This window comes from Micromonas pusilla, assembly GCF_000151265.4.
Source record: "Micromonas pusilla CCMP1545 genomic scaffold MICPUCscaffold_7, whole genome shotgun sequence".
NCBI classification, from domain to species: domain Eukaryota; kingdom Viridiplantae; phylum Chlorophyta; class Mamiellophyceae; order Mamiellales; family Mamiellaceae; genus Micromonas; species Micromonas pusilla.
In genome coordinates, this window is record NW_003315888.1 from 590,432 (window position 1) to 603,064 (window position 12,633).

General features: G+C 70.6%; 6 protein-coding genes across 6 annotated transcripts; 2 read left to right on the forward strand and 4 right to left on the reverse strand.

The window, feature by feature from the left end:
• Positions 1-119: 119 nt before the first annotated feature.
• On the reverse strand, positions 120-1,936 carry MICPUCDRAFT_59477 (uncharacterized protein; the record flags this gene model as incomplete). Its single annotated transcript, XM_003060041.1, has 2 exons — positions 120-1,658; positions 1,823-1,936. 2 exons carry the CDS (start codon positions 1,934-1,936, stop codon positions 120-122), a joined length of 1,653 nt encoding a protein of 550 aa, XP_003060087.1.
• A 245-nt stretch (positions 1,937-2,181) lies between these two features.
• Positions 2,182-2,914, reverse strand: MICPUCDRAFT_18607 (uncharacterized protein; the record flags this gene model as incomplete). The annotated part of the gene is made up of 2 exons (XM_003060042.1): positions 2,182-2,395; positions 2,580-2,914. The coding sequence occupies 2 exons, from the start codon at positions 2,912-2,914 to the stop codon at positions 2,182-2,184; spliced, it is 549 nt and encodes a 182-aa protein (XP_003060088.1).
• A 1,287-nt stretch (positions 2,915-4,201) lies between these two features.
• On the forward strand, positions 4,202-4,534 carry MICPUCDRAFT_8892 (uncharacterized protein; the record flags this gene model as incomplete). The annotated part of the gene is made up of 1 exon (XM_003059750.1): positions 4,202-4,534. A coding segment is annotated over one exon (333 nt), but the record flags the coding sequence as incomplete, so codon positions are not given.
• Positions 4,535-6,075: 1,541 nt separating this feature from the next.
• On the reverse strand, positions 6,076-6,756 carry MICPUCDRAFT_18235 (uncharacterized protein; the record flags this gene model as incomplete). Its single annotated transcript, XM_003060043.1, has 1 exon — positions 6,076-6,756. One exon carries the CDS (start codon positions 6,754-6,756, stop codon positions 6,076-6,078), a length of 681 nt encoding a protein of 226 aa, XP_003060089.1.
• An 868-nt stretch (positions 6,757-7,624) lies between these two features.
• Positions 7,625-8,083, forward strand: MICPUCDRAFT_18451 (uncharacterized protein; the record flags this gene model as incomplete). The annotated part of the gene is made up of 1 exon (XM_003059751.1): positions 7,625-8,083. A coding segment is annotated over one exon (459 nt), but the record flags the coding sequence as incomplete, so codon positions are not given.
• Positions 8,084-9,286: 1,203 nt separating this feature from the next.
• On the reverse strand, positions 9,287-9,886 carry MICPUCDRAFT_6903 (uncharacterized protein; the record flags this gene model as incomplete). The annotated part of the gene is made up of 1 exon (XM_003060044.1): positions 9,287-9,886. A coding segment is annotated over one exon (600 nt), but the record flags the coding sequence as incomplete, so codon positions are not given.
• Between the last annotated feature and the right edge of the window lie 2,747 nt (positions 9,887-12,633).

Sequence of the window (12,633 nt, forward strand, 5' to 3'; positions counted from 1 at the left end):
AGAAGAATCTCTGGTGTGTTATTTCTTTTTGGTGCCACATCAGCTTTTCGCCTTCGCGGGTTCTCGTTCAATTCCAATTTTGTGCAGTCGGCACGCTAAAGCTACACGGACGCGTCTAACTAAGGCAACATCACCCTCGGGGGTTTCCTCGTCTGCTTCCGCATCGGCTTCGGCTCCGACGGCAGTCGCATCCCGGGACCGCGCCGCGGGCATCGTCCGCGCCGAGTCGCGTCCTCGGGGCCCGCGTTCCGCGGCGCGGCGTTCTCGCGGCGCTCGTCGTCGTCGCTCCAGTCATCCGCCGCCGCCTCCGCCTCTAAAAGCGAAAAAGGCAAACGCGCGCCGCCGTCTTCCGCGCCGTCGCCGCGCGCGCTCGCCGGCGCGCCCGCGCCTCCTCGAACGCCGCGGTGATCGCGCGCGAACGCGGGCTCGCCCATGCCCTCGAACCCCATCGCCGGGTCGCGACGACGACGGTCCGACCGCCGCGTCGCGTTCGACGGCGCGGGCGCGCCGCCGCCGCCGCCGCCGCCGCCGGACCGCGGGAGCGGTCTCCCCGTCTCTGCCACCCTCCTCCCGCCGTCGTCCTCATCCATCTCCCCCTCCTCCTCCTCCTCGTCGTCGTCCCATAACGCCGTCTCGAACGTCCACACGCGCTTCCGCCGCGCGGCGTCGTTCTCCGCGGCGAGTCGCCTCGCCTCCGCGCGCGCGGCTTCCTCTTCGTCTCCCTCGCGGACGATTCCGAGTCCTCCGCCGCCGCCGACGCCTCGCGTCGTCGTCCGCTCCCTCTTCGCCGCCGCCGCCGCCGCGCGCGCGCGATCCCACTCCTCGCGCCGCCGCGCATTCTCGACCGCGACGTCCAGAGCCTCGAACGCGCGCGCGACGCGGTCGATCCCGCGCGACCGAAGGACCGCGTCTGGCGGCGTCCCCATCGCCGCCCAGTCGACGTCGCCGTCGCCGTCGCGCCCCCGCGGCGGCGACCACGCCCCTCGCGCCCTCCGCGCGAGCTCGCGGCGGTCGAGACGCGTCTCCACCGCGCGCCGCTCGAGCGCCGCGGACGCGTCGGAACGTCGCGAGACGTCCGCGAACGCCGCGTCGACCGCGTCGCGCGCCGCCGCCGTCTTTCGCTTCGCCGCCGAGAGCGCCGCGTCGGTCGCCGCGCGCCGCGACGGTTGACGTTCCGCCTTCCCCCCCACCACCCCCACCGCGGCGCCGTGCGCCTCCGCGTGCGCGCGGAGCAGCGCGCGCTCGACGCCGTCGAAGCGCGAATCGAGCGCCTCTGTCTCGCCGCGCTGGCGCTCGAGCGTCGCGCGCGTCCTCGCGTCGTCGTCGTCCGCGACGACCGCGAGCGCGGCGTCGCGTTCGCGCGCCTGCGCGTCGTCGTTGTGTGCGCGCAGCGCGTCCGCGTCCGCGAGCTCGCGGTCGCGCGTCAGGAGCGCCTGGAGATGCCGCGACGCGACGAGGTCGTGCGAGTACGAGACGCGATGCTCGCGGAGGGCGCGCTCGAGGAGCGCGACGAGGCGTTCGATCTGGCCGCGATGGCGTTCGCGCAGCGCGATGCGATGCGACGCGACGCGCGACGCGAACGACGCGCGCGTCGCGTCCAGCTCGGCGGCGAACGCGCGCAGGGCGTCGCGCTCGCGCGTCAGCGACCTGGAGTGGCGCTGCGGTTGGGGAGGGAGGCGCGGGGACGGGACGGACGCGGAGGAGGGCGTGAGATCGATGCGTCTCGCGGAGGAGGGGGTGGTGCCGAGAAGGCTGCTGCGAACGACGACTGGACGAACGTCGGCGACGACGACGCGCGGCGTCCGGTCATCGCGCGGCGCACCTCGACGAGGGCGTCGAGCTCGTCGACCGCGGCCGACTTCTCGGCGTCTTCGGCCGCGGCGGCGTCGTCGTCCTCGGACGCGGCGCCATCGCCAGACGACGCGCGCGACGCCATCTGATGAACGGCTTTTTGGTTTTTCCGAGTATCGACGTGGAAACGAAGACGAACGCGCGCCGGCCGCGCGAAGCATCTCATCGGCGTCGCGTGAAGGTATTCTTCTCTCGATGTTATTAAATTAACTAAATTAATACGAATTCCAATTCGACCGCGCGTCGCCGCGCGCGTCGCCTCGTCCCGAGGCTTTATCCCCCCCCACTACACGACGGTAAGTTAACAAACAGTTCGCGTCGAATAATAACTCACTTCCCCGCGGCGGCGCGCGGCGCCGCGAACGTCCGCAAGCTGTGCGAATCCCCGACGAAGCGATAATGCCACGGCTCGTACGACACCCCCATGACGTTATCCTTCCCGAAGCTCATCTCGAAGTGAAACGCCGCGGCGTTCTTCCTGAGCCACCTCGACGCGTCCGTCTTATCGAACGACACCACCAGGTCGTCGCCGACGGATGGCGTGCTGAGGGTCGTTCCATACGAGCGAACGTCGGGGTGGAGTTGAAAGGCGTCAGTTGAAGTTGAAAGGCGCCGAGGGCGGGTATTGAAAGCGGGGGGTGGGCGGAGAGAGACGACGGCAAAATTCCTTAAGAAACGGCGTTCACCACGCGAACGGGGTCGTATGGGGACCAGTGTATAGAACGCACCTGACGTCGACGGCGTACCCCGTGTGATGCTCGCTGTGCCCCGGCGGCGCGGAAACTAACGCTCGCTCCGCGGCCGTTTGCCCCCGCGCGGCTTTCACGTCGAAAAACAGTCGCTCCTGATGCGCGATCGATCGGAAGCCGCTGACGGGGATCAGCGTGACGCCGTCGGCGGCGGCGGCGGCGGCCATGCGTCGCCACGCTGCCGCCGCGGATCGACGCAGCGTCACCCGGCCGTATCTCGCGTCGCTCAGCGGGACGAGGTCGCGCCGCGGGGCTTCCTCCATGCGGTAGTGGCCCAAGATGTGCGCGGGCGCGGCGACCGAAGACGACGCCATCGCGCCGCCGTATAACGCATCGTTTGATGGCGTTTTCGAGGCGAGGTACGCGCCGGAGCACGCCGCGCCGAGCGCCGCGGAGAGCACGAACGGCATCGTTCGCGCCGCCGCCGCGAGCGCGCCTCCGCCTCCGCCTCCGCCTCCGCCGCCTCCTCCTCCGCCGCCGAACGCGCGCGGGCGGTCGAACCCGCCGGGCGGCCCGCCGTCGCCCGGCTCCGGCGACGGCTCGCGGAGATCGCGCGCGATGTCGTCCGCGCTCGCGTCGACGCCGACGTCCGCGGACCACGACTGATGATGCCGAAGCGTGGAGACGCCGTCGGCGGGGTACCCGCGCGGGCTCGGTCGTCGCGGGAGGAGGTTGTTCTTCTTCTCCGCCTCGCCGACGCCCCACCCGCGCCTCGTGAGCTCGTACGCGGGCGGCGGCGGCGGCGGCCGCGTCGCGAGCGTCGTCGCGTCGCCGTCGTCCACGCGGAGCCATCGGAGGTTGTCGTAGCTCGCGGAGCTGTCGCTCTCGGTTCGCTCTTGGTTCGTTCGCGAACGACGCGGATCGTCCCAGCCTCCGCCGCCGCGGTCCCACGACGACGACGCGCGCGCGGCGGTCGTCGCGCGCCTCGCGCCGCGTCGTCGCCGCGCGATCGCGCGCGGCGCGCTCGCGCAGATCGCGACGCTCGCGGTGGACGCCATCGCCGCGGCGCGCGCGCGTCGACGACTGGCGACCGCCACGACTCGAATCGTTGACGCGTGTCGCGAAAACGAACAACGGTCAAGTGAATCGGATTCGCGGTCGGACGACAAGTCTCCGGTCGACCGAGCGACGCTCGCGCTCGTTCGACCGCCGCTCGCGAATCCGGCAGATCGCGCCGCGCCCCGTCGCGGTCGCCGCACGCCCCGGGAAGCGCCATGGTGAACGAGTCCGAGATCGACGACTGGCTCGACTCGGACGACGAGTCGAAAGCGTCGACGCCGGCGCCGCCGCCGAAGCCGAAGCCGCCGCTGCGGGCCGCCGCGTCGCCGGCGCCGAGATCGCCCGCGTTCCCTCCGTCGTCGTCGAGCGCGAACGCGACGCGCGACGATCGCGCGTCCGACGCGCCGCCGACGGAGGCGATGCGGAACGTGCTACTGTCCCCGGAGGCGAAGAAGAAGCCTCCGCCGCCTCCGAAGCCGCGCGACGACGCCACCAGCGCGAGCGATCGCGGAGGCGCGCGCGGCGGCGATCGCCGACCTCAACGCGACGACGCGTTCCCCTCCCATCACGAGGTGAACACCGCGCTGGACCCGCGCGCGCGCCTCGACGCGGTGCTGAAACGCCCCGAGAACGTCACGTGCGCGGAGTGTCCGACGCGGAACCCGTGCTGGGCGTCGCTCAACCTCGGCGTGTTCTTCTGCCTCAACTGCAGCGGCGTCCATCGCGGGTTGGGCGTGCACGTGAGCAAAGTGCGTTCGACGTCGATGGACAAGTGGAGCGAAGAGAACGTCGCGTTCATGGAGAAGATCGGGAATTCGCGCGCGAACGCGTACTGGGAGGCGAACGTCCCGCCGGGGGCGAAGCCCACGGCGTCGGAGGAGGGGGACCCGGCGGTCGCGAAGTACATAAGGGACAAGTACGAGCTCAAAAAGTTTTGCGCGACGGACGTCGCGGGGCCCGTAGACGCGAGCGGCGTCGTGCACAAGACGCACGACGCGTTCGCGCCCAGGGAGCGCGTCGCGGGGGATAGGATGGCGTCGTTCGGGTCCGCGCCCGCGCCGGGGAGCCAGGGTGGCGGAGGAGGAGGAGGAGGCGGCGGCGGGGGCGGGATGCAGCTCGGGGGGATGAGTCTCGGAGGGCTGAGCGCGTGGGGCATGTCCGCCGCCGCGTCCGCCGCGGACGCGCTGAAGCATGCGGCGAACTCGGACGTGGTGACGCGCGCGAGGCAGAGCGTGCAGGAGGCTGGGAGCGGACTGCGCGCGCACGTCAGCGGGGAGGATCGCGCGGGCGGGGGAGGGAGCGACGCGGTCGAAGCCTCGGGCGGCGGCGACGGCGGCGGCGGCGGCGGCGGCGGCGGCGGCGGCGGCGGGTTCTGGGGCGCGCTCAGCGGGCTCGAGAAGATGGCCGGCGCCGCCGCGAAGATGACCGTGAACGCCGCGAAGGCGGCGGAGACCGCGGTCGCGAACGGCGACGCCCGGCGACTCGTGACCGGCTTCGCGTCGAAGCTCGAGTCCGGCGCGATGGAGCTCATCAAAGCCGCGCGTGAGGGCGGCGGCGGCGGCGCGAACGCGGGGCCGTCCATGCGGACGCTGTTGCGAGAGCACGGCTCGACGGATCACGTCGAGGCGCTGGAGGGCATGGCCGCCGCCGCGGAGGAGAACGCGTCGGATCAAGACGCGTTCGACAAGGCGTTCTTCGAGGTGAAGAAGCTCCTCGACGCGCCGCCGTCCGCGGACGACGACGCCGCCGACGCTCCCGAGGAAGACGCCGACGCGTGGAAAGCCGCGGACGCCGTCGTCGCCGAGGCGATCGAAGCGTGCGAGGCCGCGGCGACGCTCATCTCTCAGGGGCTCGCGCAGGAGGCGACGATGTACGCGGAGGCGGAGGCGAGGGCGATGGCGGAGGGCCGCGCGACGGCGTCAGCGCGCGCGCGGTTGCTTCAGAGCGCGGAGAACAAGGTGGGCTTCATCGCCGCGGACGCGACGTCGCGGCTCGCGGAGCTCGTCTCGCTCGTCTCGAGCGAGCTCCGCATGCTCGCCATGTCGCACATGCCCGGGAACGCGAGAGCGGGCGAGGACGCGAAGACGGCCGCGGATATGGCGCGCGAGGTGCGCGCGGTGGCGACGGCGGGTCAGAAGCGACTTCGCGCGCTCGCGGAGAAACTCGGCGACGCGCTCGAGGCGGCCACCGCGGGCGCGGACGACGCGGCGGCGGCGGCGGCCGGGCCCGGGGACGAGCGCGAGCGCGAGCGCGTTCCGCCGGTGTCGTCCGTCGGCGCGGCCGCGCGCGAGGCGCTGACGCGCGACGCGGGCGTCGGCGCGAGGGAGATGAAGGACGCGGCGGAGGCGTGCGCGCACGTCATCGCCGGGAGCGTGACGAAGGGGAAGAGCGGCGGCGCGCTGAAGAAGCAGGCGGCGGCGGACGACGGGTGGGGGGACGACGACGCGTGGTGATCGAGTTACAGGCTAACGTACGCTCACCGCGCGTGCATCGTCATCCACTGCTGCTTCGTGAACGGCCGCAATAATCCCGTCTGCTTCTCTCTCTTCACCGTGCTCCTCGCGCCGTTGTAGTCGTGCCCCGGGTACACGTACATCTCCTCCGGGAGCTCCCTCGCGCACCTCGCGAGCGAGTCGAACATCCTCTCCGCGGACGCGTCCGGGAGGTCCAACCGACCGCACGACCCGGGGAAGATCGTGTCGCCGCTGATGACGACGCCGTTGCCGTCGCCGGGGGCGCCCTGCTGGTCGCCTCTCACGGCGATCACCATGCTTCCGGGGCTGTGCCCCGGCGTGTGCATGAACTTCATCTCGATCGCGCCGACTTTAAATAACGCCCCGTCCTTGTGCGTTATCAATTTATCCCTCGGGATCTCGTTCCTGCGCACGATCTCCCCCGCGTCCTCCTCGTGCGCGTGGCACGGCAGCCCGCGAAGGTGCAACTCTCTGATCCCGGGCACTTTGATCCCCAACGCGTCGAACGGCGGCGGCGGCGTCCCTCCGGTGTGGTCGAAGTGATAGTGCGTCGCGATCGCGCCCACGAGCTTCATCTTATCTCCGTCGATCACCCTCTGTATCCCGCGCACGTCCCAGCACGCGTCGATCACGACGCACTCGCGCGTCTTCGCGTCGCCGACGAGGTAGACGAAGTTTTTCATCTGCGTCGCCGCCATCGCGATCTGTTGCTCCGCGGCGTTGGACGCGTTCACGCAGATGTCGCGACCGGGGAGGAGCTGCCGGAAGTAGAACCCGGCCTGAGCTTCCTTCGCGATCGCGACCCTCGACGCGATCGTCGCGTCCGACGGCGCGAGCGACGACGCGGTCGCGTACGCCTTCTCCGCGTCCTCGTGACGTCCCATCTGGAACAGCGCCTCGCCCGCGCGGAACGGGCCCTTCTCCCATGTCGGTCGCGCGGTCGTCGCGGAATTCGCGTCCTCGAGCGCGCCCGCGGCGTCCTCGAGCTTCAGCTTGCACAGGGACAGGTTGCTGTGCACCGCGCCTCGCGCGGTGTCGTCCGGCGCGAGCGCCAACGACGCGGTGTACCTGCCGCGATGGTTGGATGGTTGGATGGCAGGACGATGGTGGCGGGAGAGGAAACGTCAGATCTGTCGAGCTCGACCACGTCGCGGGGCGCGAGAGCGGACGACGACGAGCGCGCGTTGTTCGAGGACGGACGACGACGCACTTCTCGACGGCGAGCGCGACGTCGCCCGCGGCGAGCGCGTTCGCGCCCGCGGCCTTCAGCTCGTCGAAGCTCGACATCGGCGCGCGGCGAGGTGTGCAGGTCGGGAGTTGGAAAGTCGGACGAGTAGAAGAGGCGAGAAAGTAGGACCCGACTGGAAGAAAACGAACATTCTTCGCCGCGCTTCATCCATCCGCAGATCTCCCTCCTCCTCGCGCATGTTCGGCGGCGGCGGCTTCGGCGGGATGCCGTTCGGGATGTTCGGCGGGATCCCGTACATGGGCGGCGGCGGCTTCGGCCGCGGACGACGCGGCAGAGGCGGGTTCAACCCGTGGTTCTTGATGATGGCGATCCGCCTCTGGAACGAGATCGACCGCCTCCCCGTGAAGCCCCCAGTCACGCTCGGCGTCATGGCGCTCTCCTCCGCGCTGCACTTTGGCATCCTCGGCGACCGAACCTTCAGCGCATCGGACGCGTGCCTGAACCCGCGCGCGGTGATCGAACTCGGGGAGTGGCACCGCCTCGTCACCGCGCCGCTCTTCTACGCGGACGAGATGCACCTGGTGTACAACCTCAGCTCGATGCTGTGGAAGGGTGTCCAGCTCGAGACGCGCATGGGCAGCGAGGCGTTCGCGAAGCTCCTCGTCTTCCTCCTCGTCAGCGTCAACGCCGCCGCGTGCGCGGTCGCGTGGGTCACGCGCGCGCATTTCGCGTCGGTCGAGGAGGCGTACTACCGCTCGTGCGTGACCGGCAGCGCGGGGGTGCTGTTCGCGCTGAAGAGCGTGATATTCTCGGGGGAGGACGCCGCCGCGGGGTCGAATTTTTTCGGGATGTTCTTCGTGACGAGGCGGTGGGCGTCCTGGGCCGAGCTCGCGCTCGTGTACTTCCTGAACCCGAGAGACACGGGCGGTTTGATCGTGAACCTGTGCGGCGTCCTGGTCGGCATGGCGTACGCGCGCAACGCGGCGACGCTCGGGCGGTGGATGGGGATCGAAAACGCGGGGGGCGCGAGACGCGACGGCGGCGGCGGCGGCGGCGGCTTCCCGTCTTGGTTCAGGAGACCGCCCGGCGACGGGCCCCCGGCGCCGACCCCCCCCTTCCCGCCCAACACGGCCGCCCCGCGCCCCCCCGCGACGACGACGCGGGCGACCCCCCCCCCCCCGCCGCCGGGGATGCGGAACCGCCGCGCCGACGCGTCGGCGGCGGCGTCGTCGGCGTCGTCGAGCGGCGGCGGGCCGGGGGTAGGCGCGCGCGTCGTCCTCGCGGGGCTTCGCGCGGCGGACATGAACGGCAAGAAGGGGGTCGTCTCCGGCCCGGACCCGAACTCGAGCGGGACGCGGATGTTCGTCAGGCTGGACACCGGGTTGGAGTTTTCGGTGAAACCGGTGAACTTGATCGAGATCGACGCGTGAGTCGCGGCGAGGCGAGTCGGCGCCGCGACGACGACGCGAACGTGACGCGGTGAACCATGCCGCACGCATACGCGTATGCCGTTCGCGCGCAGACTAGTCTATTCTTCTACAGTGAGGTTATCTATCCCGAGCCGCGCGCGACGACACGACCTCGATAGACCATCGCGCGCGCGCCGCTACCGTACATCACCGCCTTCTCGCGACGAATCGATACACCGGCCGCCACTTGCTCTCGCACACGAGGTCGCGTTCCGTGGGGACCAAGTAAGGGTTCGACGCGAGCCACCGCGGCGAGGACGTCGACGTCGTCGTCGTCGTCGTCGTCGTCGCGCGCGACTCGCCTCCCGCCGCGTCTTCGTCGCCGTCGTCTTCATCGCCGACGGGCGCGGTCTGGCTCTTCCACTCGTACCGATGCGCGGGGAACACGTGCTGGAACCCGCCGGCGTCGCCTCCCGTCTTCGTCTTCGTCGTCGTCGTCGTCGTCTTCGCCTCATCGCCCGCGCCCGCGACCGACGCGCCCTCGCCCTCGCCCTCGCCCTCGCCCTCGCCCTCGCGCGTCTCCCCGAGCTCCGCGTACATCTCGTCGTCGAGCTCGAACGCGCCGTGCCCTAGGAACAACGCGTACATCTCCGTCGCGAGCGGCTTCACGTCGGAGCAACAGTACACCCTCCCGCCGCGCGTCAACGCGTCTGCGAGCGTTCGCACGAACGCCGGCGTGACGACGCGACGGTTCGCGTGCTTCTTCCGGCTCCACGGGTCCGGGAACAGAATCGTCACCACGGAGAGGTTCGGCACGCGCAGCCCGCGAAGCGACACGTTGGCGTTGCACGCGATGAAGTGCAGGTTGTCCACGGCGGCGGTGGCGGCGGCGGACGTCGACGCGTCGCCGCCGCCGCGTCCGTCGTCGCCTCCTCCTCCTCCTCCTCCTCCTCTCCTCGCCGTCCTCGTCCAAGCGTTCGCCTCCGCGACCAGCGGCTCGTAAATCTCCAGTCCCAACAGGTTATGCTTCCCTCGTCTGCGCTCCAACAGATCCGCGTCCGTCGTCGCCGCGCGGCGAAGAAACTTCCCCTTGGCGCATCCCACGTCGACGAGCGATGGGAGCGTCGCGTCCGCGAACACCGCGCTCCACACTGGCGGCGGCGTCGGCGCGCGGTGCGGCGCCGCCATCGGGTTCGTCATCTTCTTCATGCGTCGGTGGATGTTCGTCTTCCGCCGCCGCGACGACGACGACGCGCCGCCGTCGTCGTCGTCGTCGTCGTCGGTGGCGGTGGCGGCGGCGGCGGCGACCGGAACGTCCCCCAACGCCGGCGCGTGCAGGCTGCAGTACCCGTCGCACCCGTCCGCGGCGCGCGACGCGCAGTACCGCCGCCGACGCGGGATGTACTTCGCGCACCCGCCCGCCACGCGCGCCTCCGCGGCGACGGACGCCTCCGACGCCTTCAGCCGTCGGTACGCCGCCTCCCACCTCGGATCCGACGCGATGATCGCGCGACAGCTCTTCGCGCCGTGCTTCAGCTCGTACGCGTCGTCCAATCGCTTCAGGACATCGCGCAGCTCCTCGAGCGAGAGCGACGGGAGGACGTCCGTCGCGGGCGGCGCGGCGTCCGTCGCCATGACGACGACAGACGACGCGGACCGCGCGAGGAGGAGTGCGACGATGATGGCGAAATCGATTCCGTGCTCTACTCTTCTACACGCGCTTCACGGTCTTGTTCTTCACCTCGTCCACGAACGCGACCGCGTTCCCAGCCTTGCTCCACCCTCCCGCGCCGTCCGACGACGGCGCGGCGTCGCCCATGTCCGCGATGAACAGAGGCGGGTGCGTCAGAATCGGCGTCGACGTGAGCGCGCCGAGACCCCGTTCGACCCCGCCGGCGACGCCGCCGCCGCCGGCGACGCCGCCGACTCCGTTTCCGTTTCCGTCGTCGTCGTCGCCGTCGTCGTCGCCGTCGACGACGTACTTCTCCTCTTGCTCCCTCCGCGCGTGCGCGATCGCGCCCCGCAGCGCCTCCATGAACCGGTTCGTCTCCAACGCCTCCGCGAGCGCGTCGCCGACGACCCGCGCCATCTCTTCGTTCCATCGCCTTCGCTCTTCGATCTCTTTTCGCATCTCGGCTTGGTTCTTCTTCGACGCCTCGAACACGTCTTCCCACTCCTTCTGTCGCGCCGTGAACTCGCTCTTCGCGTCGTCGCGGAGAGCGTCCAGGCGCTTCCTCAGCGCCGCGACCTCGTCCGCGGAGGACGACGCGCCGAGCGCCGCCGCGCGCTTCTTCAGCGCCGCGACCTCGTCCGCGGCGGAGACCGAGCCGGGGTCGCGGATCGACGACGCGTCGTCGACGTCGTCGGCGTCGGCGGCGTCGACGACTGTTCTTCTCCGCCGGCGCCAAAACGTCAACGGGTTCCTCCTCCCCCGCGCTGCGCGCGTCTTCGCCCTCTCGCGTCCAATCGCGTCCTCTCTCGTCGCGTCGCGCGCCTCTCGCTCGCTCGCCGCCGCGCTCTGCTTCTCCGCGGCGCGCGCGTCTCTCTCCATCTTGTCGAAAAGTTCCTCTCGCCTCGCCGCGAGCGCGGCGCTCTCCTCGGACAACGACGCGTACCGCTCGCCGATGCCCATCAGCCGCCTGTTCGCGTCCTCCAGCGTCTTCTCCCGCGCCGCGTGCGCCTCGAGCGCGCGATTCGCGACGTCCCGCGACGCGGACGCGGCCAGCGACGCCGCGCACACGCCGTCGAAGCTGCCGACCTCGATGCTCTCCATCGCGTCCTGGGCGAAGCGATCGTGGGTGAACGCGTCGGTCAGTCGAACGTCTCACCGGTCAAACAAACGTTGAAAGGGAAGCGCGGGTGAAGAGTGACGACGCGACGGACGGGGAAAGTCCTTAAGAAACGGCGTTCACATCGCGAACGGGGTCGTATGGGAAGCAGTCTCACCGCGTACGGCGTGTCCGACGTCAACGCGACTCTCCCGAGGTACGTCCGACAGAGGAACTCGTCGAACTTGGCGCCGATGACGTCGCACGCGCACGACCAGCCGAAATACGCGGTCACGCCCGCGACGAGCGCGAAGTGCGCGGCGGGGGAGAGGTTGATCATCGGCTTGTCTTTGTCCGCGACGGGCATCGGGACGCCGTCGACGTCTTGCCGTCGGTTCGCGTTTTGCACCGCGCTCGCCCACGCGCCGATCATGTCCTCCGCGCCGCCGTCCTTCGCCATCTCCTTCATGTACTCCTTCATGAGATCGTCGTCGTGCAAGTGCTCGTTGTCCTCGTCCATGTCGTCCGAGTACTCGCCCTGGCCTTCGTCGTCGTCGTCGCCGTCGGATCCGGGCTTGAAGAATCCCGCGCCGCCGCCGGAGGCTCTCCCGCCGCCGCCGTCGGAGCTTTCATCGCGTTGAACCGGTACCCGGTCAGCAGCGCGCAGAGCGCGTTCGAGAGGCCTTCGCCGACGACCTTACGCCGTCGGCGCGTCCTCGCTCGCGGCGGCTGCGCGGTTTCGACCGCGTCGGAGGCGGCGGCGGCAGCGGCGGCGGCGGCGGCCGCGTCTTCATCCCCCGTCTTCGTCTTCGTCCGCTTCTTCGCGTCGTTCGCCTCGCCCGCGCCCCACCCCTGCACGAGCGCGGACGCGAGCTCCATCTGGACGTCGTCCGCGCTGAACCCCATCTTGGTCGCGAGCACGGGGTTCCCCCACCCCACGCACAGTTTCCCGAACGCCTCTCCCATGGAGCATCGCCGCACCTCGACCACCCCGAGCGGGATGTCCGACGGTCGGAACAGCCGTCGGCGTTGACAGTACCGCAGTCCCATCGGGCGTCGGATGACGTCGCGCCATCGCTCCGCGAGGTCTTTCGAGAGGAAGTACGCGCTCGCGCCGAGCGATTTGGACGTCCGCGGCGGCGGCGCGGAAGTCGACGACGTCGTCGTCGACGTCTTCGTCGTCGACGACGACGA